Genomic DNA, 26,077 nt, shown 5'->3' on the forward strand with positions numbered 1-26,077 from the left:
TAAACATCACGTTCGTAGGGGGGCATAATATACGTTCAAACAAATGAGATTCGTAAGTCTGTCATCGGTATCTAATAGTCATACACCGCTCATTAACCTTTCCATTACCATCTTTCCATCCAAAGTCATCCATCTACTGGGGCTTAAGCACACCACGGTACCTCATCTTTCCATCCCTGAGAGTGGCCATTGCCTCCTCGATACCACTCTCGGTCAGCGGGAACTCCATGGTGATAGGCTTAATACCGTGTAGCGCGGAGAAAGCCAACATGCTGCGGTGAACAGCGCGGGCGGCAACAACAGAGCCCTGAACAGTGATACCCTTGGCGATAAGAGCCATGTGGTTGATAGCAAAGTCGTCATCGGAAACGGTCATGGGGAAGATGATAGCGTTGTTGTTGAGAACAGGGAGCATGAGCTTCCAGTCGGGCATGACAGAAGTGGTGACAAGGAGAGCGTCAACAGGGCGGCTGACGCTGATCTCAGACTTGCCCTTCATGGCGATGAACTCCTTTGCGCCGAGCTTCATGGCCTCGTCCTTCTTGCTCTCGGATCCAGAGAAGACGACGACGTCGCAACCCATCTTGGCGGCGTACTGGATGGCCAAGTGGCCGAGACCGCCAACACCCATGACACCGACGCGGTCGGTGGGCTTGACGTTGTAGGTGTGCAGAGCGTTGAAGACGGTGGCTCCACCGCACATCAGGGGTGCGGCTTCGGCGTCGGTGAGCTCATCGGGTACCTTGAAAACGAAGGCCTCGCGCTGGACGGAGTGGGAAGCAAAGCTGCCCTGGTCGAGGTTGGCCATGCCGTACATTTGGCGCTCGCTGCAGTAGGTTTCCTGGCCTGTGAGGCACTTGTCGCAGCGGCCGCAGGAGTTATGCTCGTAACCCCATCCAACGCGGTCGCCCTTCTTCAAGTCCTGCACGTTGGGTCCAAGCTCCTCTACGACACCGACACCCTCGTGGCCGAGGGCCATGTCGGCGCCCTTGTAGTGCTCATCGGTTCCGCAGAGGCCGGAGGCGGTTACTTTGATGAGAACCTGGTCGTTCTCGAGGTCGGGCTTAGTGGTTTGCGACTTGACAATCTTGCTCTCCTTGGAGCCCTTGTAGACGGTGAAAGAAGGCATCTTGATGGTGGTGTGTTGTGATGTAGTATACGTTGAAAGGTGATGTAATGGAAAAACTTTTGGGTATCTTGTTGCAAAAGTGATAAAAGTTGATGTGAAGTTGATTGCTATGTTCACAAAGACTACCGCGACTTACTGTTATATATGATTAGAGCCAACCTACAGCTCATTCTTACATGTGCCATGAATGTCGCTGGAGCTACGTTCGAAAACTTCTCCCCCATGACGTCGCGTATTGATAATGCACAGGGTCTTTGGGTCCAGGGTCTGGATATCGCCGTGCCTTACACATTGGGTGCGTCGACCGCCACTAGAAAACGTGGTTTTGTGGGTCGCATCTCCAGCATGACAATTTCGAGATCTGCCAATTCCGGTATAGTCACTTCCTCATGCTGCATCTTCGCGGTGTTGTCAGCTGTGATGCAGCTGATTAATATAGGCTACGTCGTCGCGATTACGTGTTGTCGGCACAGCATGCAGCCTATACCTGCACATTGCAAAAGAAATATTGAGCTGCGAAATCCAGAGGACGCCTCGGACAGCATCGGCCAATCATCCCACCACTGTTGCAGGACTGCCGAAATGTCCGCAATAGTGAGACGTGCGTCTGGAACGTGTCGGAATGATATGGATTTCCATGTGCCAGGCGCCGCTTGTGTGGAGCAAAAGACGTTGTTCCTGACCCCAATGCGGATGCGGCTCTGCTCAAGGAGTCCATGACGTAGGTGGTACCGGGGCGCCCGTCCGATGACTGCGCTACATCACCGAACTGTTCGGCCCTTTCAATGACCCGATTCTCAGAGGCTGGCGCGAGTCTTGTCCGATCGTAATGCGCATTACTGATCTTTTGTTTGGCGGCTACTTGTTGCCGAGTCCATGGGGATGGAGGTGTGGCGTTTGTTGGGGCCCAGGTGCAGCGGCCTGTTACGCCTTTGGCAACAATGCCACGAGATGCTTACCCAACCCCGAAACTTTCGGATCGCAAGTCGGAGTGGTGATAAGAGATGAACTGCGATACGGATTCTTGGCATGGGTGATGCGTTTCATGCAGTCTAAGCGTAAGAAGTTATCTCGCGGCAAATCTCCAGCTGCAGACTCGAATAAGAGGGTGTGGAAAGCGTCAGCTCTCGCAGCTGCAAAATCATACTCGATCTCTGGCATACTCACCTACGGTCATTCAGAACTAGCTTACGTTCTCGGAGCCACTTCAATGGTAGCAAACAAGTTGCTGTTAGGGTTTAAGCTATGTGAGCGGTCGGAATTTAATAAAGATACGAGAAAGTACCATGATGGATGCGAAGGGAGAAGGTAGTTCCGTGCGTCATCACCGACATAGACGCAAACCTTTGCAACTCTTTCAGCAACGCCGAAACCCAAGGTCTGGTGTTGTGACAAACTTTGAACGCCGTGTAACTGAATTTAGATCAGTATGCTTTGGTAGACGGACCAACGTAGTCGCCCAACAAACATCCTACTGAACCGGAGATCGTTCCGTTATCAGGGCATCTGCAAGACTGCCTTGATCTTGATAATTCCATTAACGAAGTTATCACCACGCTGTGAGTCCTTTATCACGCGCAAGACCCGAAAGATTTGAAAACCGTCCACGAAAAGCCTAGGAGTCTAAGGGTCTGGTATCATTACGTGTCGAACTAATGACAACCCAGACTCGTTCTATCCGACTAACATACCAACAAACAATAGCTAGCAACAACGCCAAAAGCCTTCAAAACGTCCTTCCAACCTATCGACTCCCCCCAAGAACCATACCCCGACTCTCTAACAAACAATCTTATACCCCCTCTTAAACACCGGCACAGGATCACACGTCGGCGGCTCACTAAGCACATACGGCGCACCGGCCTCTTCCGAACAATCCACCGAGTCAAAGAGTTGCACTACACACCTCATCAGCCACCGCAGTCATCATGCTAGGACAAAATTTACTTACACTCGCAGCCCCGAAGAGCGATGCGTAGTAATTGCAGACTTGCCTGATTTGGCTCGAGCGGATAACACTCATCAGACACAATGTTGTCGTGTGGAAAGGAGAGACAGGGATTGTTGGCAGCGCAGTCAACGCACGACCATGATGTGAAAGAGCCGGCGTTGGGGATGGGGTTGGGGACGGGACTGCGGCGGGTGGGCGTGAGGGGAGAGGCGAGGGTTGTTGCTGCGAGTGCGAAGGTGATGGTGAGGAAATGCATGATTGAAGATGCGGATGAGTTCAGGATGATCGCGATGATTGTGTTGAGAGTGATGAACTGTAGAGGTGTTATTTGGAGTGGCTTTATATGTGCTTTCTCGCAATAATTATGGGAACAGCGAGACAACAGACAACCAGCTTCGACCATCGACGTCTTGGTATCTCCAGGTCAAATCCATGTGACTTGAGTATACGACCAATGTCTTCTCTATACTCCCAGACGACTTCCTCTCACCTAATCCTTGGGTTGTAGTAGAAGGAACTTGGCAGAGACATTCTCTTCATATATTGCTCGGTCAAATCTCCTTACAGTAAGCACTTGCTTTATATGGAAGTAGCACATCATACAACTGGAATTCTCCGATCGTTTTTTCTGCCTGCTCACATCACATAACGCCTTAGCGAAGGTCACGTTTCACTCGAAGATGGCGATAGTAGCGACCCAATATATTTCAATATAGCTTAGTTCGCACCGTGTGTTGAACACGGCAAACGAGCTAGACTAGATCTAATAAGTCGGATCGAAAAGATATTGTAATGACTGTGTTCTGAACACGCCCTCTCAGTTATGCACGCTGTTGCCAGCTCCTCTCCCTCTAATCACCAAGTCGTCACTCGGTCTCCATCATAAGCGTAAACGGGATGACCAGCTTAAGAGCAAATAGCCTGGTAAGAAAACTTCTGCGATACATTGATGCAGTCGCTGGGAGCAGTGGTGAAGGTGTCGGTTGGCGTACCAGAGCAATCGTTGGAGGTGTAGAACTCGACTATTCCCATTAGATCCCGATCATTCACAATAAACGTTGTCGCGACTCACGGCGGCAGTTGGCACGAGTCTTCTCCAAGAAGAAGACGCGGGCACTCTGCAAGGGCAGGAATACACATTCGTTGCTGTGGATGTTCTGCTGCTGCAGAGCTTGGGGCGCGCAGTCGGCGTTGGCGTAGGCCTCGACTGAGGGGTGAACGTCAGTGGGAACGGTAGTCTGCGTAGATGGGGAAGGGACGTACAAGAGGCAACGTTCTCAAGCGAGATCTGAGCAACGGCAACTGAGGCCATGATGGCGGCGACGATGGTGGAGGTGAACTGCATCTTGAAGATTTGGGTTTTTGGTGGAGCTAAAAGATATTGAATGTAGTGATACTGTAGAAGATGCTGTCGTGGTTGTCCTTCCAAACACATCCTTCCTTGGGGGTTTTATACCTCAATTCTCCAGTGCTCTTGATTTCCTCTGTCATCTCCTCTCGCTCGAGGCGTTTGTTGGAGCTCATCGTGGCTTGTTGCGGTGAACAGAATACGAATGTGATTCATCATCATGTCTGATGGGCTTGCCATGCAAGTGACCGGACACAGGCAGACATATGCCGCATCGCTGGACAGCGTGCGAAAGAGCGGACATTGTTGGCAGTATGAGGAAGTTTGCTCGTACACCTGACGCTGTGGCTTCAGTTTTGTAAGCACAACGCTGACCAGTGCGATCGCTGAGTATGGCGATGTGGAGTCTGCTAGCCGAGAACTTTCCTGGGACATAAGTGAATGGGAGCCATTCGTGTCGATGTGATTGATGCTCAGTGGCTTGCGGGCCGCTGCTGCAAGAGGTCGGTCCGCGGGGCAATCTTTCTCTTGAGAGGATGCGTCAGTTGTAGGTGGCTGAGCGGCGCCATGTGTGAGACATGAGCTCAGCATTGAGTGAACTCCCTACATACCTCATCTCGGTATCGAGCGAACAAGTGCGCGCGAAATTTGTTCGTCATCTTCTCCCTTCTCTGGAAGAACTGTGAGATGGCGGCGTCGTGTACAGCCTACAATAGCTTCTGCACGTGGCGAGAACTCTCAAGGTGTGTAGTCAACCACGTGATGTGTGATGTCTTTGGAAATGTTGAGCGCGTGTGTGAATCGATGCAATGCAGCCGGTGAGAAAAGGTGCACGGATATCATGTGTTGGTGCAGAGAGGCCACCAAATGTACACCAATGGGACGGAAGGACCCGGCTGACAGGCCTGGCCAAAAGGCTTGTGCAAACGACTGTTGGATTCGTATCCTGAAGCGAGAGAGCATAAGCAGAGGTGCGTGCTCGATCTCAGCGTGACCCTAGTCTTGAGGCCTCCAAGAACTAAGATCTACATTCGGAAAGTCTCTGAAGAGCACAAATCTCCTCCTACGCCTTGGCAGTCCCGCGCTGTATCCCAATCATCTCTTTCGTAACTTTTCCTGGTACGTGTGTATCATCATCGTCTAAATAAAAAATGTCATCCTTGCTGCAGTACCAAAACGACGATTTACAACTATTGAGTAGCTGCTCAGTTGTAATCGTGCATGTTGTGTAAGCTGATGTCCTGGCTGCTGGTAACGCGTCGCTCTTCCCCGTTACCGTTAGCGAGGGCATCACTCGTGGATGTCTGGCTGACACCGTTGGCTGGGTGCCAATCGGGTTGCCCATTGCCATCCGATGGGATGACGTTGCCGTGTTGGTCGACCTCCTGTTGCAATACGCATTAGTCACAGGGAGTCTTGCCAAACAATGTTTTCAATTCTCAACTCACAACGCCTTTGGCAGCCATGCGCACCTGTTGAGGATTGGCCGTACCATGTACGACAGCCTCTCGTGCCTTCTCCATGACCTTTTGTTTGCGGCTCTCTCCGCGTATTCTCTCGAGGTGCTCGAAATAGCCAGCATCGACGGGTGTGACATATTTTCCGCAGAAGACACCAACCTCGAACTTTTGCGTCGCAGGATCACGAGGAGAGAGGCGTGCGCAAGCGCTCTGTAGATCCTCGAGGTTCTGGTAAACGACATCATCCGCGCCAATGTGCTTAGCAATGGCTGCTGAGTCGCGGTGGTGGGCAATCAGTTCCGAGGAAGAGGCCAAATCGATACCGTAGATATGGGCATTGGTGATTGGCGGTGCACACGAGGTAAAGTAGACCTTCTTGGCCCCCGCTTCTCGCGCCATCAGGACAATCTCACGCGACGTAGTACCGCGAACGATGGAGTCGTCCACCAGCAGCACGTTCTTGCCTTCGAACTTCTTCTTCATAGGATTCAGCTTGGCCCGGACGCCCTTCTGTCGTAGTTGTTGCGATGGCATGATGAATGTGCGGAAGATGTAGCGGTTCTTGACGAAACCTTGTACGTATGGCTTTTCGAGAGCCTCAGCAACGCACAACGCAGAAGTAATCGAAGTCTCAGGAATCGGCATAACCACGTCGATCTCAGCCATGGTCTTGGGACCAAGCTGCTTCTTGATGGTCTCGGCGAGAGTGAAGCCCATGTTGCGTCGGCTCTCATCTACGTCGATGCCGTCAATGACAGAGTCAGGTCGCGCGAAGTAGACGTATTCGAAGATATCCGGGGTATACGCTTCTTGCTTGGCGACTTGCCTGAAGACGGGTTCCTTGCCCTTCTCGATGATGACAGCTTGGCCGGGGAGGATATCGAAGAAGTCCTTGTAGCCGCACTGGACCAGCGCAACGCTCTCCGAGGCCATCATATAGTCCATGCTCTTGCCGTCCTGCGACTTGCGAGAGCCGAGCACCATGGGTCGAATACCGTACGGGTCGCGGAAACCGATGAGGCCGAATCCTGAGACAATGTTAGTATCCACACGATGACAGCACAGCAGATACCATTGGCAATTGACATACCCGCAAGCATGGCCGTGCAGGCCCATCCGCCAGTGCAGAGCTTGTACATCCTCTCCAGCGCCGCAAAGCAGTCGTCGGCGTTGATACGCGCCTTGCCCGTCTCGTTGAGCTCGTCGGCGAAGATGTTGAGCATGAGCTCACTATCGCTCTCGGTGTTGATGTGCCTGTGGGCCTCGTGATCGAGTCGCTGGCGCAGTGCCGGCGCGTTGATGAGGTTGCCATTGTGGGTCATGCAGATACCGTAGGGGCTGTTGACGTAGAAGGGCTGAGCCTCCGCGTTCGCGCTGCTGCCGGCGGTAGGGTATCGCAGGTGGCCGAGGCCCATGAAGCCGGGGAGGTCGGACACGCGGGCGCCATCCTGGAAGACGCGCGACGCCATACCGTTGCCCTTGCACTGGTGGAAGCGACCACCGGCACTGCAACTGACTATTCCGGCAGCATCTTGGCCGCGATGTTGGAGGAGGTAGAGAGCATCGTGCACCTCGACCGAAGCCGATTGCGACTTGGGATCGCCGTGGATCACAGCAATGATACCGCACATTTTGACGTGATGGCGGGGTGTGGGGAGGCTTGGAGTAAAAACTCGGGTTTATATGCTACTAAGACGCGTCAGTTGCGGTAACAGTTCGGAAGACGCGGGATATGTAAGTGGGGTAGTCTCTCAGGAAGTCGTTGTGCGCTCAAGGGGTATCGCAAGTCTAACATCTTTATAATATGACAAAATCATCATCGGGACATTGAATAGGCGGCAGGTAAGAGAACAAATGACGACATACGTAGCCTGGTGGTGCTCCTGAAGATTTCGGCAGGTCTCTCCAAAAATGGGGTATCCTGGTGGAAGAATAATGTTATGGCCGTTGGGCGCTAGATGCAGCAACAGTCCATCTACTCTCAACTCGAGTCCTCAGTGTGGGCGGCGGCGGCGTCTTCGTAGCGGCGTGGCGGGATTGTTGTCCCAGCTGGTGATGGCGTTTGGGCTCATGGTTATTGGAAAGTAAGAGCGCTCTAGTGGGGAAGGGGCAGCATGATAAACAATTTTTTTCCTCGCCGCACCTGCACTTCCGCCCTTTGGGGCTTGGCGGGCTTCGAAGCCGAGGGAGCTGCCCCACATGTTGCAACCTCCAGAACCGACATCGCAACGCGACATCGTGATGACTCCGACAAAGTAACGCGAGACAAGCGCGTCATCATCGCTGACAACCATTCGGGTACTCGCTTTCGATCGATTTGCGCCCTGGGCCATCATCCGACGCGTTCTCACCCCTTATATACGAAAGATCGAATGGCTTCACCCCCTCACATCGTTCATGGCGGTCCTATAGCTGTACGAGGATTGGGCTACTTCTCTATCCAATCCTCTCCCAGGAATATCTCAGGTAGACGCGCGCGAGTCTGCCCAACGCTTGCCTACGGCAGGCGCCCTCCAGCGCGATCACATTTCTACCAGCTCGCTACGCTTCCAAGGTTGATGAACGCCATTCCGCGTGCGAAGAGAGCGCGTCGCTATATGTACCGGAATGCATCTGTCTTTTCTTGAGTAGATTTGAGGGCTGACGTAAGTGAATGTTTTCCTTGCCGATGCAGAATTCCGGAAGAGCCCAAAATGGACGGAATAGGCGACGCTCACATGGGAGCGCACAGTCAGGGTGTGCTTGTGCTGACTCTCGAAGGATTGTCGTCCAAAGCACCTTCAGAGGTTCTTTGTGTTACCAGTACCATATCCTTGGTCTCCGCCACGCTGCACGAGCGGCTAAACCCCGTGTCCAATTCCGAACGGTGCCCACCCTGCACGACATCCATCGCCGAAGCGCGTCGACACTGTTATCATACTCGCAAACGAAGCAGCCAGAAGACGAACAACTCATATGTCTCGGAATTTGATCTTCTGCAGATCGGCAGCTACTGTCTCTTACGCGACAGACCGACTCCAAACGACGCTAGAATACGTCTCTGCCCCGTCCACGCCTACCCCGGTCTTTCACACCAACAATCTCCCACAGCCACGATGCGGGTAGTCAAAAACGGATCATGCTGTTGGCCTGCTAGCATGGCACTGTATCTTCACTAGCGTGACCCCGGTTACAGCTGGCCACCGAGACTACGGTTGGTGGTGTCCATTCGCCCAATCGATACTGATCTACTGTAGACGAGAGCATCAGAAGTCGACGTTGACGATCTATCGAACCTGCTCAGTTTGAGCATCAATGCACCTGCACCATCGTTCCCGGAGAGTGTCGTCCCGTTGTTTCAACGTCAAGCACAACAGAGGGTCAAGTTTATATGCTTAATTTGCAACACGTTCTACAGCAGTCTTCGCGCGTAGGGTTCGTTCAGGACACACAAACACGTGAACATGAAGACATACGTGTCACGTATTATACGTGAGCCGGTGGATTCCGCACTAAGACTATTGCCAGATGCCGGGAGAAGTGCAGCCCGTGAGTCCCGATTGACACGGCGGCGTCGACGCCATCTTCATGCGGAAAGGACTGATTTACACGGCATATCCGAGGAACACAAGCATTGGCAAACTGGTGCAATTGTCAACTCAGTGCAGCCCAAACCGTTCGACTTGTTGTCGACAGATCATTTGCCAAGATTCAGCCCAAAGCGCAAAGGCTCACGTTACGCTCGTCTTATTCGACTGGTCTCCACTATCCACTCAGGCGGTCTTCAGAGTGGCAGCTGTCCTACAAGAGAGTGCGTTACCAGTCTCGGCATATCAGCACTTCTGAATTTGATGAGAATGGTATCAAGGGTACCAGCAGGACGATACTCAATTTCCACGATGGTAGTTCGGCTTCTAGATGTGTAAACGCCACCACGTGAATGCTGCTGATAAGTACAGCATCAGTAGCATGCAGGATCGGCTGCTCGCCGCTGCCTCCAATTGCCTCAGCCCGATAAGCTCTCGCGTATGTATAGCTACTTCCCTGAAATAATACGCGGGGTCCCCACATGTAGTCGCAGATGTGGCCCAACCAGGACCGTGCAGACTTAATACTACGCGTTCCGCATGGACCAGTGGCGATGCTGTTCACTAGCCGGTGTTCCGGGATCTTTGTTAGGTGCTGGACAAGTATACCGACAGCAAGCCACCTCTTCTACTAAGATCCAGCTCAGCTAGGGATCTCCAATCGCAGCCTGCATGTACTACAAAAGTATACACTACGGGCTAATGCCCCCGACGCATGCAAACGCATGGATGTAACCCGTATACCCATCGGCTAAGAGGGCCCTAGAGAGTGACGGTAGACTTGTCGAATATGACTTCTTTATTGTTGTGTCAGCGTCGCGGTATAAAGGGTCAAAAGCCACACCAAAGTTCACATATCACCTCGGCATTATTTCCATTCGACAAGTGTGCGATTGCAGCTTTCTATCGTCTGTCGTCATAGACTCTTCATAGTTCTTGCCTGCACATATCTTTATGACGGTGGGGTCCGGCGAATCTGGCAGGATGACGACCGTCAACGAGGAGTGCTTGCCAAACATGTCGGCTGGCACTGACATCACCGCGTCATCAGAATCGATTAAGGTGAGCAACTACCACCGCGACAAAAAACCTTTCAAATTGACTATTCAAGTCCTTCACAGGAGCTAAGATGGCCTCGAATGGAAAGACCAGTGCTCCGACCCACGTACTGGCGGCTTTCATCGCCCTCAGTCTATCGATCTTTCTAGTAGCACTCGACACTGTGCTCATCCCAACCGCTTTGCCCACGATCTCCCAATCCTTCCGCATTCCAGATTCCCTTTACGCCTGGATAGGGTCATCATACCTTCTCGCCAACGCTTCATCAGTCCCGTTCTGGGGTAAGCTGTCGGACATATTCGGAAGAAAACCTGTCATTTTGACGGCTAACGCCATCTTCCTTGGCGGCAGCATCTTGTGCGCCGTCAGTGTGAATGCCGTTATGCTCATCTTTGGCCGTGTCGTTCAGGGTCTCGGCGGCGGTGGAGTGGTGGTACTGGTTCACGTATGCGTCAGCGACCTCTTCACCATCCGGGATCGGTCCTTCTACATGGGCACTGTTGGTGCTGTATGGGCCGTCGCATCTGCTTTGGGCCCGGTCCTCGGCGGCGTCTTCGCACAACGTCTCCATTGGACGTGGTGCTTTTACATCAACATACCCATCGTCTCACTAGCGATTTTAGTGTTGTATCTTACGCTTCACCTATACAATCCACGAACGCCTCTTGCGACAGGACTCGCGGCTATGGACTGGCTGGGGACGGTCACGATAATTACGGCCACTATACTCCTGCTAGTGGGCCTCCAAGTAGGTGGAATTAGCTCCTACTCGAACACAGGAGTCATCACGTGCTTGCTGTTCGGATCACTCGCTTACGTCGCCTTCCCTTTCTCGCAACACTGGGTGGCGCAACATGGCGGCAGTCCCATCATGCCGCTGCGCATCTTCAAAGACATCAGCAACCTCAGCGCGCTGGCCGTATGCGCATGCGACACTCTGGTCTTCACCTCGGTGGCTTACTTCCTACCCTTGTACTTCCAGATCGTGCTCGGACTCCAACCAGAGATCACAGGCGTATGCATGCTCGCTGTCGCGATACCTTTGGCACTTGTTTCATTCGCTTCTGGTCGTGTCATAGAGAAGACTGGGCGTTTTCTCGAAGTACTGCAAGCAGGTCTTTTCGTTATGACGCTCGGTGTCGGCCTTCTCATCTCGCTCGGCACCACGCCAAGCCTTGAAACTATCATCGCATTCATGGTCGTTATTGGCCTGGGTTTCGGGCCCAACTTTGGCGCGCCGCTCATTGCTCTACAAACGCGCATACAAGAGGCGGATATCGCGGCCGGTACTGCGGCTTTTGGATTTGTACGTGCAATATTTGGTGCCATCGGTCTAGTCATCAGCCAAGTGGTATTCCAACTCCTCATGGCGCCACACTACGGGAAGATTATCGACAGTGGCATCGCGGACGATGTTGCTCTTAATCTCACTGGGGGTGAAGCGATATCTCAAAGCGCCGCCATCACTAACCTCACCGAGTTCCAGAAGAGTGTAGTCCGCCATAGCTTCATGAGCGCGCTGAGAGGGACCTGGATTCTCATGACGATTGTGGGTGCCATTGGACTTTTGATCTCGTTCGGTATCAAGAGAACAAAGTTGCATCGAGAGAGGACGACTGAGCTTAAGGAGCTGGAAGTCACGTCGAGCGATTGAGCATGGGGTAACAGCTCCAACGCGTGCAACTAATGGCTCGCTCGTTGATGCTCAATCATCCGACGCACATAGTGCAAGCGATTCAGTCATTTGATTCATGACTAGCTCACCTAGACCCATGTTTCGGGTGCAAATCATTACATATTTAGTCCATTTGAGCGTCTTACATATCTGGAACTGCGCGGTGCGGCCTCTAACTGCCAAAGCAGCCCCAAGCTCTACCTAAATATACTCGCTAGATATACCACTGCATGTATTGCGAGACCCAACCTGTGGTACATCGCGTCTGATCTCGTTTGCGCCATGTACTTACTTTTTTCTTCGTGCTTCCCTATGCGTCCTCAGCAGCTCCGCCAACGCCTCATCACTCCATCCCGCGTCGCGATACTTGAAGTAGTCACTTGGCAGGGTCGCAGGATTATTCGGATCTTGCGTAGGCCTGGGCAGCGGTGCCACGAGAAGCGGTTGAGGTTGGGACGGCTGTCCAGGCTGCTGTTGAGGGTGTGCGCCGTGGTCATTATGAACAGGCATGGGCGGCATCCACCACGGCTGGGCTTGCGTCGCTGCTGGTGCTGGTCCTGGCACTGGTTCTTGCGGTATACATACTTGATCTGGGAGAGGGTAAGGTACTAACACACGCTGCCCTGTCGGTGTTACTATGACTTGGAAGACGGGTTGTCCGGGCTGTTGAGCTTGGTCTTGGCCGTTTCTTGGGGGCTGAGGTGGCTGGTTGGGGAACATGCTTGGTTGAGTTTGATACGTTGACAATGGCGAGATGAAGAAGACCATGGGCGGGCGTAATGCATAAATATATATACATATGGTATAACGGAATGTAATTGGACCGAAGCGACAGCACCTACTCGTTGTTCGATGCATAAGATGTCGCGTGTAGGACGCGTCAATGATGCGCTGTGGCACCGACGGCTGTTCTAGCAGCACGCGTGCGTTGCATGCGAATACAATATCAGTACATCAAATACTCCACGGAAACCCATAGTCCCTTAGCGATGTCATTGTAGTCACTAAATGATGCACGAAGCGGGTGTTGAGGGTTGCAGAAGTGTTTTCATTCTTCAACAGCCGAGACAAACTTGTTGTAGGTATCTCGAAACGCCAATAATAGGGTAACAGATAAATAGATAGCAAGATTTATCTCGAGCTCAGTCCAAGCTTTCTCCTTTGTAGCCAGGAGAATAACAGTACTCCATCAAACGACGGGAAATTTTGCTGCCACCAGCTCTTGCTGTCCAGCACGTGTCGACAACTCCAATGCGCCGAACCTTCCACATCGCGACGCCAGTGTCGAAACAAGCCTTTAGCTTCACACCGGTCTTTTTCGAGAGCTCAGAGGCGAAGATGATTTTATTAAGACAATGTAGGCGGTATTTATCGGGAGCTTTTTCCGTTTGGCCTGGTCTCATGATAAACTTGATCAGAATCTCATGCTGCGCATCATCTTCGTCTTGAGTGGTACTGGTGATAGTGTTCAATCCTTTGGGTACCGAGGTGATGTTAATGCCATCCAGGCCTATCAAGCTGATGACATTATCCTGTGACCAAGTGCGAAACGTTCTTGCCATATCCCGCATGATCTTCAGCTCATCGAAGTCATCCGGATCGATGGGCATGATCAAAGCGTCTAGAGCTTCGCTTACAGTTGTTGGAGTCAGCTGGAGATGAAATCTTGAAGTGGTTTCCCGAAGCTTCAACATGGCGAGAATATCAACACCATGTGGAGGGAGTGGTGCGCCGCAGCAGATGGGCTCTACCCATCCTGCCACCTCGCCGTCTTTATCTGGTCGATGGAAGATGTTGACGTAGTCATTGATGGTCTCAAGCGCGGTACGGACTCGACGTTTCGCTAAAAGCCAAGGGGTAAACTCGTTCCGAATCTGGCGGCAGGTTTGAGTGAAGCCCCAATATGAATGCGCAAAATTGGTTGGACAAGCTAAGTCGCGAACAGAGCGCCGAGGTACGCCTTCGGGGTAGTGGCGAACGTTCAAAATCTTCTTCTCTTCGTCGGTCATGGCGTATTGATATATCAAATTGCGGACTTCACCCGGTAGATCACTCCAGTGTACATTCTGAGTACCTGGCTTCTTTGGTGGATATCGACGAGAATGTAAGCGCGGAACGTATTGGGCTTCCTCGTCGCTCTCATCGTCTGTCTCTTCCTCTGATACCCAGCCAAGCCAAGGACCCAACCTATCAGCCTCTGCCCTGACTTTCTCCTCGAAGCTCGTCTTCCTTCGGTGGGCGCCTGTTGTTGTTGATTTGGTGATGCGCGCACCCTGTACACGAAGCTTTTCGCTCAAATTGGCAGACTGGGCGGCATACCCTGAAGTTCGTAAATCACGAACGCGGTTGCGGCTGGACCTGGCCTTGGGCATTTCATCATCGGTAAGCTGAGCTACGGTATCCCTTCGAGATCGCTTCACGGGAGGTGCGTTGTAGTCGGCAAGGCTCGCAAGCTCTGCAGCCATGTTCGTAGGCTTCTTATGCCCGCGCTTTGGGTACGGAAGTTGTCTGTCATCACCGCGACTGCGCCTGGCACCCCTATCGTGATCGCTTTTATTCTGGGAAACTGCACGTGTCTCCTGAACGTCGCGACGACTGCGCTTTCTGGGCAACTGCGAAGGCGCGCAGTCCTTCTCGGCTTGGTGTTTGCGCTTTGAACCCATCATGTTCGCTGTATGTAGGAGTTACTGGAGGATACTAATTAATTAGAGGAATTCACTACGTGATGTGAAAGAATGTGGGCGTATGTGTTGACACCAGGGTGGACACAGTTATAAGATCTGGTAGAGCGTTCTGTTAAGAATGGGAGCCTAGTGTCGAAGAACACTCAACCATGCCTTGAAGGGGAAACGCACGTGCGTTCACAACTCTTCCCTTCACTTTTAGGATTAGCTCCGAGTTATTGTTGTCGTCCATAGGAATTGTTGATTGCATCAGTTCGGTATACTCGTTGTCGCGATGGGGGGCCTGTATGATCCACGGCGATGTGGGTGCGGAGACCTGGTTTTCAGTGGTACCGAAACGCGATACCACCGCAGACGAGTTTGCAGGCGATGACCCCTACGATGCTATTTCGTGTTAGCATTGTGAGGCTAATATGACTGCTCAGTTTCTGTCCTAATATGCTGGATCAAGTTGCAATGTCACAGCATGACAGTCTGCATCCGAACAATAAGAAGGTCACGACAGGCGTCCTCATAGCTGGATCGCGACCTTTGTGAAGAAGCAAACGTGTCGCAAGCTGTTCGAGTCTCTTACAGCCCGCTAGGGTGCATTCTCTCCTTGTTTTGTCGAGCCCCAGCCGATGCGAAGAAGAGCTGATATAACGGTCGCGGTCAGGTTGTCGCGAACGCGGCTTCTCCAGCCCCTTCCCACAACAACGGATTTCGTTCTGTGTGCGACCGCGCTTGCCAGAATACTGCACTAAGCAGCAGTAGAAAACCGTAAACGAGATCAAGAATATCTAAACGTGATGAAGATGTCCAAGATACGCTCAGCTCAGGATGAATGAGGTTTGAAGTCGAAGCTGATCGGCATTTTGCCAAGCTAGATGACGTTATCGCGGTCTTCTTCTCCATCCCTCTTCTAGACGCAAATATCCCACTTCGCTTTCGCAAACGTTGCCCCGGTCCCGAAGCTACCAGGCTCAGGCACGTACTACGCGATGCTATACCTTCCCGAGATCTCGACGCGCCTCGTCACGTGAGTAAGCCACCGTTTAATGTGTGATTTGTGATCAGTAAACCCAATACCGAGCCTCGGGTCGCCTCACAATCAGCCAATCAGGATCACGCACTCCTTTACAGCACAGCTCTTCTTCGAGCGATAGTCTCGTGGAGGATGTGAGTAACTAAATATGGCAGACTTGATAGTGCGCTGCGCTTGCTCTCGGCCGTAACTCTGAACGCGTGCGGGGAACAGGAAATAGCACCGGGTATATACAGCACATATCCTCTCATTGTGAAGTATAGCGGAGGATATCCCGTGTGCCTTTCACAGCACCCCGACTTAACTCGCCATACTCCTAGCATGAACCACGATTGCCAGAATGGACATGCGACATTGATCCATGAGACTGAGACTGTCATTGCTGGAAACAACGAAGAGAAGTCCGACCCCGAACATCAATCTCCATGCCAACCCGCCAAATTCGAGGATGAACGACGCTGTAGTGAACGGCCGGCTAGCGAAGATGGATCGTTCACCAGCCCCGTCGACCCTATGGACTGGGATGGTCCGGACGACCCTGAGAACCCGCATAACTGGTCTACATGGAAGTTGGCTTATCATACGATGATACCAGCCCTCTTTGGATTCACTGTGTAAGTCACAAGATAACCTGTAACACTAGGAAGTACTGACGATGCAGCACCTTTGGAACATCGGTGTATACACCTGCGCTCGCAGACGTCATGCGTGACTTCGACGTATCGCGCACGGCTGCGCTCATCGGCATAACGCTTTACACGCTCGGCCTCGCGTTTGGTCCAATCGTTACTGCACCACTTAGCGAAAGGAAAGGCCGAAAAGCTGTCTATCTGGTGTTCTTCCCCATATTCATGCTGTTCACTCTCGGTGCAGGCTTCTCGAAAACATACGCAGGCCTGGTTGTGTGTCGATTTTTCGCAGGATTGTTTGGAAGTCCAGCACTAGCTGTTGGTGCTGGAACGAATGCCGATTTGTTTCCACCGCATAAGCGCGCCTTGGCTACCAGTTTCTACTTGATGGCTCCTTTCGCTGGGCCGTCCATTGGGTATGTATCGTCCAGAGTCTATTGCTCTACTAGATGTTGACGTGATGGCAGACCCGTGGTTGGAGGATTCGTGGCGCAGTACAAGACTTGGCCGTGGACACAATGGTCCATTCTTTTCCTTGCGGTGGCTGTGTATGCCACATCTATACCAATGGATGAGACTTACAAGCCCATCATCTTAAAGAAGCGAATGAAGGACAACGGAGTGCAAAAGAAACAAGAAAATGGAGACATCAAGCGTGAGATCGTTCTGAGGTTCATTCGGCCCCTTCACATGCTCTCAACAGAGGTATGATTGCAAGCTCCCGCACATCTTCGTTCGTGCTTGAGCTAAACATGCACAGCCTGCAGTGTTCTTCGTCTCGCTCTACACAGGTTTCGCATTTGCGGTGCTGTTTCTCTTCTTTGCAGCTTTCCCCTATGTCTTCTCACGTCCGCCATATTCCTTTACGCCGTCTCAGTCTGGACTCACCTTTATTCCCATCAGTATTGGTGTGTTTGTTGGAGGTATGACTACCATTGTCATAGACCGCACGATCTACCTGAAAAAACATCATCAGGCCACCTTGAAAGGCAACCCGAACGCTGACCCGGAACATCGATTATATAGCGCAATGCTTGGTAGTTGGGGCATGGTTATTGGTCTCTTCTGGTTTGGCTGGTGTGCTGATAAGGGCATTCATTGGGCTCCGACTGTGGTGGGAGTTATACCTTTTGCATGGGGCAATATCTGTGTCTTCGTAAGTTGCGAAGCTCGAGTTCATGTTCCATTATCACTAACAGCCTGATTTCTAGACATCCTCTGCGCTCTACCTTGCGGATGTATACGGTGCGATGAACGGCGCGTCAGCTATAGCAGCGAATGGAATCGTCAGGTACACGCTTGGGGCTGTTTTTCCCCTCTTTACCGTGCAGAGTACGTCATCAAATGTGGAACCAGCCGATAGCAATATCTGGAGCCCTGAACAAGCTAACATCTAACTCAGTGTATAATGCTCTCGGGATCGGCTGGGCGACGTCTCTTCTTGGCTTCCTGTGTCTGGTGATGGTACCTATCCCATTTGTGTTCTTCAAATTCGGGCCAGCTATCCGCGCGAAGAGCAAATTTCCAGTGGCCATGTAGAATGTATGCTTTGCGATGGTACTCGTTCCAACATGTAGATGAAGGCGGAATGGTGACCGTGAAGGAATGTGGATGGGACTAGACCCGGTCCCAGGGCAATGGTTGAAAGCTTCGCAAAGCGATTTGCTACTGGAGAGCGAATGAAGTCTAACGACGCGTCAGTATACTAAAGAAATGCTCGTGCAATCAGAAACATACTGGCGGCTTCGCAAACTTAGAAAGCAAATGATCACGCGTCAAGTAGGGGGGGTTCTAGCGCGGGACCCGAGTCATGCTTTGAAATACAATTCGGGGTCGGCCTTCGCTTCGCATCTGCTGCTTGTAAATCAGTCCCTGGCTCGCATCACTGCTGAGATAATTCAGTATGCACGTTGCTCGACAGTGCCTGACGGTGCGTTACGCAAGGCTGACGCCGCAAGTACTTGAGGCTGTAGATGGTCGCTGCTGCACATATGATCGCAACAACAACAGTACAAATCCCTACGCTTTACACTTGTCAATCACCCGAATACCTTTTTCTCTTACCACTTTCTCTGCCGCTGTTCCTCGAACGCAACCTCCCCATCCTCACCATGGACCCCAACGCCTTCACGACCCCGTTCCAGCTCACCAAGTCGCTCAAGCGCGATGTATACCCAGCCATCGATCCCAAGAACTCCACTCTCAGCGCCAAGGGCAAGACCATCCTGATCACGGGCGCCACAGGTGGTTTAGGAGGCGTAAGACGGTCCGTTGTCGATCGCGCGAGATGGATGCTGACGCCAACGAATAGGAAGTGGCTCGTGCCTGGGCTATAGCCGGCGCCAAGGGCATCGTGCTTGTCGGCCGCAACAAAGATCTGTTGGCAGAGCCCGCCAGCGCCATCGCCTCCCTCAGCCCCGAGACCAAGGTCCTCAGTGCCACCGCCGATCTGACCAACGAGGCCGAAGTCCAGAACTTGTTCAAGAAGGCGACCGATGCCTTTGGCACCGTCGACGTCGTGGTCCATGCCGCGGGTAGTATGGTAGGCGGACCTGTCGGCGACCTCGAACCTAGTGTTTGGTTCAGCGACTACGAGGTGAACGTCAAGGGCTCGTATATCCTCGCATACTACTACCTCAAGGCCGTTGAGTCCGGTACGCTCATCCTGCTGAACACGCTCGGCTCGTCCTTCACAGTTCCCGGCATGAGCGCCTACTCGGGCAGCAAGATGGCGCTGCTCAAGTTGGCCGAGTACCTGGACGCTGAGAAGCCTAATCTTCGCGTCTTCACCGTGCACCCTGGTATCGTCGCTGCGACCGAGTCAAAGCGCGGTATGGTCGTCGACCAGCTCACGCCGTTTGCGCACGACAAGGGCATCCAGACGGGTGGCTTATCGCTGTACCTTGCGCAGCCAAAGGCCGACTACCTCAAGGGCTCATTCCTCAGCGTCAACTGTACGTATCTCATTCTATCCCAACTCTTTATCTACGACTGCTGATTATTTCCAGGGGATGTAGACGAGATGGAGGCGCATAAGCAGGAGATCACCGTGCAGAAGCTGCTCAAGCTTGGATTTCTGAACGCGAAGCTCGGTCCGGAAGGTCATCCGTGGTCCGCGTGACTAGAGAACCGTGAGGCCGACACGACGGACGGAAAGGCGGAGTAGGGCGAGAAGCATGTGAAGAACGAGGAACTGTTCGTATAGCCAGGAACAGAATGGTGCGTTTGCGAGCAGGGTGAGCGATCGATCGCGGGTCGGGTGTGCTGGAGTTTTTCGCGCTTTATAAAGGGTACTGGGTCATCGTGGAATGGCGACATACGATTTTCGAGGCAGTTCTCCAGCATCGCCTATATCATGGGTACCAGCTATATGAATACGGTTGCGATGTAGAAGTTCTGTCTGCGGTAACGGCCATGACGCTGTGCGAGCTAAGACCCCCCCGTGGACTTTGCTTACCTAACATGTGGGCCCCGCTTCCGCCCCAACCTCCTTCCCTCCTGCCTCCGGGCGTCGCCTCAATCACCACAACAGCTCTATGTCCCCTCAAGCATCTCGTGAGACTTTCTTCCCAGCCCCATGCCTGACGCATGATGTCGTATCGATCAGCAGTCCGAAAACGGAACCATCAAGCTGCCTTCTCCGAGACACAAAGAACGCATGGACCGCGTACGACCTCGCGACACCCATGAGAGGCACTTCGAATCGAGGTCCTTCCTGCAGAAGTACAGGTCCCTGTGCTACTCGCTTTGACGCGAAGGCGTGACCTTATGACGTCGATTATCGAAGGTTCAGCACGCATCCGCTATTGAACAACATCAACGACAGTCTCGATTTATCAACCCTCTTTCCGTTTGAGACATGCTTTTGTTGTTGCTGCACTGTCGAAATGTCGGGAAAAAATCTCGCAGCTCGCTTTTATACGGCCCGTCGACGCGTGTTCGATTTATGTGCGCTGTGGTAACGCTGTATCCTCCACTGTGTTGTACACTGTCATCAAGTCGTGCCATCAGGGTTCGTTCGAGGCTTACAAGTCGGCATTGATGCTTTAGGAAGCGCTATCGTTAGTTCGGTAAATTTTCCCGAGCTCCAACAGCCATGTTCACGGCCATGTTGACGCCACGCTGCAGGTCACAGCAGCATCAGGTTTTGACTTCGCCTCAGAGCTTCTCGCGGCGCGAACGTTACATTTCCTCTTCTTTTTCATCAAGTCGCTCCATCGATCTCTTCGCTAGCGGATATCAGCATCGTAACGTGGACCGGTGACGCCGGACCAGAGATAAACGGGGGGTCAGGGATCAGTAACTCGAGTCTACATTTCGTGTGATCATCATCACTTACGATACCCCCTCTACATTGCAAGGCTTAGTCACCGCGGTGACTTATACGCGCTTGTTTTACAAAAGTACTGTCGACGCGTTGTGGCATCATTACGTCGGTGTCGGTCCAAAAGAAGATTCTTCATGTCATGTGCACGTCTTCAATGCGCTCACCCAGATTCGGTTGCAAGCATACCAGATTTCAACTGCGTAAGCGTGCATATTGTGCCCTGCGTTCACCCGGCGTCGCGCAAAGAACCAGGACAAAGGTTCCAAGGACCTCGTACCCGAGACATGCTTTGTCGGGTGGCATGTGCGAAATATGGCCTGACATTGGAACGATTCCTATGTTGTACAGAGCTCTTGACGGTGATGATATGAGCTATCATGGCTAGTCGAGCAGAGGGTGGTTCTTTCTCCTCCGACTAGTCTCATGACTGTGACGACTCGGTCATCTTCCGATGAGGGAAGACGTGGTTGTCTAGTTTTCACGAACTTAGTGCGGACTCCCTGATGCGTATTCCACAACCCAACGAGTCGGCCACAGCATTAGCTGTGGAACAGTGTTGACACTTGCGACCTTCTGACGCAACGGCGCTGTCTTCAAAGATATATCGGAGCACCCAGGTGCTGATTGGATCGCAAAAGAAAACAAGCGGTGAAACTTAGCGTAGTTCTGGTTGCCGTCTGCGGCATTTCCTGGTAGACGGAACGACTACCGCACTAAGGATGTGTCGCTTCATCTGCTTATCGGGAATGCGATCAGTACCTGGGCGTTCGTGGAACGTGAAGATATGAGACGTACACTACGTGTCCAGGGACCGGTCCGTCAACGTCCTGCTGGGTCAGGGGGGAGACTGTTCCGCGTACTCACCGCTGGATCGGGAAGGTTGGTATGCAGGCATTGCTCAAGTCGTTTGCGATATCTAGGAACCACACGCCGCCATAGACGAGAGAACATGCCGACACATGATCGGTGCGGCAGATTATTGAACTTGCATTCACCGGTTTGAGTCCAACCTTAGCTTGAGTTGAGGCTATTGTTACAACGCAGCGATGGTCACCTCAGATGCGTCAAAGGCACGAGTATGATTGGCGGAACAAGAGCCTGCTATCCGACGCGTGTCTACTGGCTGACCCCTGGCATTTCTTCATCACGATCACGATAGACCGGGCTCCCTTCAAGGCCGCTGAGTGCAACCCCAGAAATGACGACTACAGCATCTTACGCTCCCAACAACCGTTCGCTTTGACGATAGTCACGCAGCTTCTCTTATCTAGTTTCCTGAAACGTCGCGCGAGTGCCAGCGCGACAGGCTGTTGCAATGTTCGCCAAAGACTATGACGAATAGTAAGCATGCACATTGTCGACACGGCATCGAAGCAGATACGATATCATTGCAACCGTATATAGCAGACATTAAGTCACGATACCTCGTTCCAATGGTCCTCTCGCCGCATCGATCTGCTTCATCAAACTCTCCTGGCTCAACTTTGCATCTCATTGCTACCTCAAATAACTTCTCGCAAAATATTTGAACATTCGTTGCCCTCCACGATTTCAACTACAATGCCATACAGCCCAAATCAGATCTCAACGGCTAGTCTGAGCCCGCCGTCGTGCTTTTCAGACCATCCTCAAGCCGTGATTACATCCACCTGTCCCCTATGTAAAGGGCGTCCCCAAGGGTACAGTCTATGCATGCACTTTCAATCGAGAGGCATAATGACAGTCGAGATTGCTGACTCGAGGATAGTCATCGCGGACCCGACTGCACGACATGCGGTGCTCAAGGCTTCGTACAGAAGAACTGCGACCAGTGCCTACGTTATCGAAATGCGCTTCGAATGAAAGTTCAGACTGTGTAAGCATGACTGGTCTCCGACTACATGAGCACCATCCGTCCGTAGAAACCGCTCAGTCGCAAAACTCGCACGCTCATCTTCTCGGCACCGATGACGAAGAATTCTTGCAAACATCAGGTATCCTGGCATACTTACCCTTTCCCTCAACTGACTTTTCACCACACTCGTTCAAACCTCTTCAAAGCATCTTTATCTTGAACCAAGGTCAAAGACCTCCTGTTGATGAAGAAATTACGAGTACACAAACTTAACGAAGTAAATGAAATCCACACCTTCCCACCAAGATGATACACTCTGCAAGTGATTGTGGATATTACAAGTTGCCATTTATGATTACACGATAAGGTTGTTATGTATGTATTACAAGGCGTGTTTCAATAGCTAGAAGCCGAAGTTTACAAAAGAAATTAGTGGTGTTTACTTGCGCCACGAGACAAACCGAGATTATAGTAGCAGGTTAGCAGATCATCTCTTATCGTGCATACCCAGCGTCTCGGGCCGAATACCTCCGCGAACTTCCCACGCTATCCGGCCTGACAGGTCCAGCACTAAGCTGCCTCACTCTACCCTCAACAACCTCATACACACCATCAGGGAGGTACGTCTCCCTCTCGCTCTCCGTCCTCACAACACTGCTTCTTCCTCTGCCGCGCTCTTCGCCGCCGAGCATACCGGGGTAGTCGACGCTATCCCTACCAACAACGGGTTCAAAGCCATGGTCGGCAAATTGTTGATGAAGCGATGAATGAGATGCAGCTCTCTGAGGTTGCTGTCGTTGTTGCTGCTGTTGGGCGAGTAGATCAGGGTTCACGAAGCGGTTAAGCGCATTGTTCGATACGCTTCTTGTGGAGACACGGGATGCTGGGCGGCCGCGGGTCTCCACTGCCTCTATTGCACTACCTGGTCTGCTTGAGGATCTGCTGCGTGTGGAGACGGGTGCGGGTGCAAGATCTTCTGTCCACCATTCTGGGCGTACGGAATGGAGGGAATCTGTTGAGGTGCTGCGTGTGTGGCGGTGGTGTGGCATGGTTGGTTGATGCGTCTCCGCAGATCGGTTGTAGAGACCAAAGACGGGTGGTGGTGGTTGGGACCGGCTCGCGTGACTCGCTAAGCTGCTGGCGCTGCTGTTGCGCTTCTGGAGCTTGCGTCGTGGGCGATTTGTGCTGGTGATGGTCGTCGTCATGGTCGTTGTTGGGCTTGATGGTGGAGAAAGGTGCAGTCGAGGGTCCACGGGCGACTCTTCTGATCTCTTTCGTCCACGAGGGATGGTAGCTGCCGCTGTCTCACCAGAGTCTGGACTTTCGCCGTTACTCCAGGGTCGCTTCTCGGTGTTGCCGCTGTTCGTGTTGCTTCCGCTGCCACTATCACGACTGAGTACGCTTTCGACGAGTCTCTTGTGCCACGAGCTGTTTCCGTAGTTGAAGTTGAGTCGCTTCTCCGGGTCCTTCTTTCCGAACCAGAGAGGCTCGCTTTGAGAGAAGCCAACGGCGGTGAGCCAAGGGTTGCCGGGCGCATCGTGCGCAAGCTGGAAGATGACATCGACCTCCTCGAGCGAGCGGAAGGCGGTCTCAGGGTAGAAGAAGTAGACCAAGGGGATGATGGCGAAGTTTGTGACGGCGAAGATAATCCATGTACGATAGGAAATGCGCTGGAATGCGATCGGGGTGATAAAGACGATACTGTTTCAATGTTAGTCGCGCAGCTAATGCGATGGACCCGGATTGTGGCTTACACAAAGTTGAGCAACCAGTTGGCACTCGTCGAAAGACCGTTAGCAGGCCCACGAATCCGAAGTGGCACGATTTCGACCTGGTACAACCAAGCCATACCCTGCCATCCAATAGCGAAGAAGACGGAGAAGATGAACAGAAACACAGTGCTGGCGATCCTTCCAGCCTGCATATTGCGCTCGGACCACAGGTACTGTAGGATAGTAATGAGTATCATGCACACTGACATGCCCGAAGCACCAAACATCATCAGTGAGCGACGACCCCAGAAGCGATCAATACCGACAACGACGATGAACGAAGCGAGGAAGTAGACCGTCGCTGAGCAAGATGCCAGGAGACGGGCTAGCCATCCTTCGAAGGACATGCGTGTCAAGAAGATCCATGAGAGATACTGCAAGACCAGGTTGATACCAGTGCCCTGTTGGAAGACTTGCACGAAGTATGCCAACACAACACGATGGAAACCTCTGCGCTCCTTGTTGGAGAATAAGCCTGCGCTCGATCCTTGTGCCATGATCAGGATCGCATCCTTGATCTGTAAGAACTCGTCTTTCGTCTCGAAGCTGTCAGGCTCGTCGTCGTTCAGAGCCGCAAGCACAGTGAGCGCCTCTTGTTCGCGTCCAGTAAGGATGAGCCATCGCGGCGATTCGGGAAGCACGAAGAGCATTGCGATGGCGGGGAGCGCGAACATAATCTGTAGAGCGATAGGGACGCGCCACGATGCCGACGAACTAGTGAGGTATGCGAAGCCGAAGACGAACCAGTACGAGAGCGCGATACCGGCGGAGACAAACGCTCCTGCGCTGATCATGAGAATGGTTCCTTTGCGATGCGACTTGACGCATTCTGCCTGGTATGCAGGGGCGGTAGAGGTGGTGAAGCCATTGCCTATATTGCCGCGTCAGTTTTCGTGTCCGGAGTTCGTCCTACAAGATGTTAAAAAAGAGCTTACCGAAACCAGCGATCGCGCGACCGACGATGAACTGCGGAAAGCTGTAGGAAGACGTCTGAATGATTTCGCCAATCACCCAAAAGGTAAGACCGAGGATGAGTGTGCGTCGGCGCCCAAGCAGGTCACCAACGAAGATTGTCGCGATGGCTGAGACGATACAGCCCAGATGCCATGTTCCGACCGTAAGACCTATTGATGTCAGTCAAGACCCTGCATACTCCAGTACCAATCTGAGGCCTTGATGCGCCCATAAGACTTGGTTCGACGTACCTGTGACCCACGCATTGTGGAACGAACTCTGGTTGACAATGTCAACCTGAGGGAACCTGTCCAAGAACTGCTGGACAGTCAAGAGACCGCCCATAACACCCTGGGCATAGCCGAAACATCTTTGACCGATTAGTCCTTGAAATAATCTACGCGATACACACGGATGGGGTAACTCACAAAAAGCAAAGCCCACACGTGATGCTAATGGCGCTCGCGAGACTGCGACCTCTGAGGCCCAAGAATCTCGCCATCTTGATGAAGCCTCGACAAGTCACGCAGGGAAGCAGAGGATTGAAAAGACCGTCCTGCGGGCTGTCAAGTGCGAGGAACAACCCAAACTCATACCAACGCAGGTATTGCAGCCCGCAGCGGCACGTCTCTTAGATTTGAGATTTGCCCATGTTGCCCGCCCGT

The 26,077-nt window shown here is 52.4% G+C and overlaps 8 protein-coding genes across 8 annotated transcripts; 3 read left to right on the top strand and 5 right to left on the bottom strand.

The window, feature by feature from the left end:
• Positions 1-133: 133 nt before the first annotated feature.
• On the bottom strand, positions 134-1,129 carry J4E86_005410 (uncharacterized protein; the record flags this gene model as incomplete). The annotated part of the gene is made up of 1 exon (XM_051445944.1): positions 134-1,129. One exon carries the CDS (start codon positions 1,127-1,129, stop codon positions 134-136), a length of 996 nt encoding a protein of 331 aa, XP_051302711.1.
• Positions 1,130-4,126: 2,997 nt separating this feature from the next.
• On the bottom strand, positions 4,127-4,425 carry J4E86_005411 (uncharacterized protein; the record flags this gene model as incomplete). Its single annotated transcript, XM_051445945.1, has 2 exons — positions 4,127-4,287; positions 4,344-4,425. 2 exons carry the CDS (start codon positions 4,423-4,425, stop codon positions 4,127-4,129), a joined length of 243 nt encoding a protein of 80 aa, XP_051302712.1.
• A 1,208-nt stretch (positions 4,426-5,633) lies between these two features.
• Positions 5,634-7,519, bottom strand: J4E86_005412 (uncharacterized protein; the record flags this gene model as incomplete). Its single annotated transcript, XM_051445946.1, has 3 exons — positions 5,634-5,813; positions 5,877-6,916; positions 6,979-7,519. 3 exons carry the CDS (start codon positions 7,517-7,519, stop codon positions 5,634-5,636), a joined length of 1,761 nt encoding a protein of 586 aa, XP_051302713.1.
• Positions 7,520-10,471: 2,952 nt separating this feature from the next.
• Positions 10,472-12,167, top strand: J4E86_005413 (uncharacterized protein; the record flags this gene model as incomplete). The annotated part of the gene is made up of 2 exons (XM_051445947.1): positions 10,472-10,516; positions 10,566-12,167. 2 exons carry the CDS (start codon positions 10,472-10,474, stop codon positions 12,165-12,167), a joined length of 1,647 nt encoding a protein of 548 aa, XP_051302714.1.
• Positions 12,168-13,330: 1,163 nt separating this feature from the next.
• J4E86_005414 (uncharacterized protein) lies at positions 13,331-14,653 on the bottom strand (the record flags this gene model as incomplete). Its single annotated transcript, XM_051445948.1, has 1 exon — positions 13,331-14,653. One exon carries the CDS (start codon positions 14,651-14,653, stop codon positions 13,331-13,333), a length of 1,323 nt encoding a protein of 440 aa, XP_051302715.1.
• Positions 14,654-16,217: 1,564 nt separating this feature from the next.
• Positions 16,218-17,236, top strand: J4E86_005415 (uncharacterized protein; the record flags this gene model as incomplete). Its single annotated transcript, XM_051445949.1, has 3 exons — positions 16,218-16,510; positions 16,558-16,941; positions 16,993-17,236. 3 exons carry the CDS (start codon positions 16,218-16,220, stop codon positions 17,234-17,236), a joined length of 921 nt encoding a protein of 306 aa, XP_051302716.1.
• A 1,400-nt stretch (positions 17,237-18,636) lies between these two features.
• Positions 18,637-19,646, top strand: J4E86_005416 (uncharacterized protein; the record flags this gene model as incomplete). Its single annotated transcript, XM_051445950.1, has 3 exons — positions 18,637-18,783; positions 18,837-19,479; positions 19,534-19,646. 3 exons carry the CDS (start codon positions 18,637-18,639, stop codon positions 19,644-19,646), a joined length of 903 nt encoding a protein of 300 aa, XP_051302717.1.
• A 3,534-nt stretch (positions 19,647-23,180) lies between these two features.
• J4E86_005417 (uncharacterized protein) lies at positions 23,181-25,914 on the bottom strand (the record flags this gene model as incomplete). Its single annotated transcript, XM_051445951.1, has 5 exons — positions 23,181-24,387; positions 24,441-25,329; positions 25,394-25,582; positions 25,664-25,782; positions 25,841-25,914. 5 exons carry the CDS (start codon positions 25,912-25,914, stop codon positions 23,181-23,183), a joined length of 2,478 nt encoding a protein of 825 aa, XP_051302718.1.
• Between the last annotated feature and the right edge of the window lie 163 nt (positions 25,915-26,077).

This window comes from Alternaria arbusti (assembly GCF_024043155.1).
Source record: "Alternaria arbusti strain BMP 1465 chromosome Unknown scaffold_6, whole genome shotgun sequence".
Lineage (NCBI taxonomy): Eukaryota > Fungi > Ascomycota > Dothideomycetes > Pleosporales > Pleosporaceae > Alternaria > Alternaria arbusti.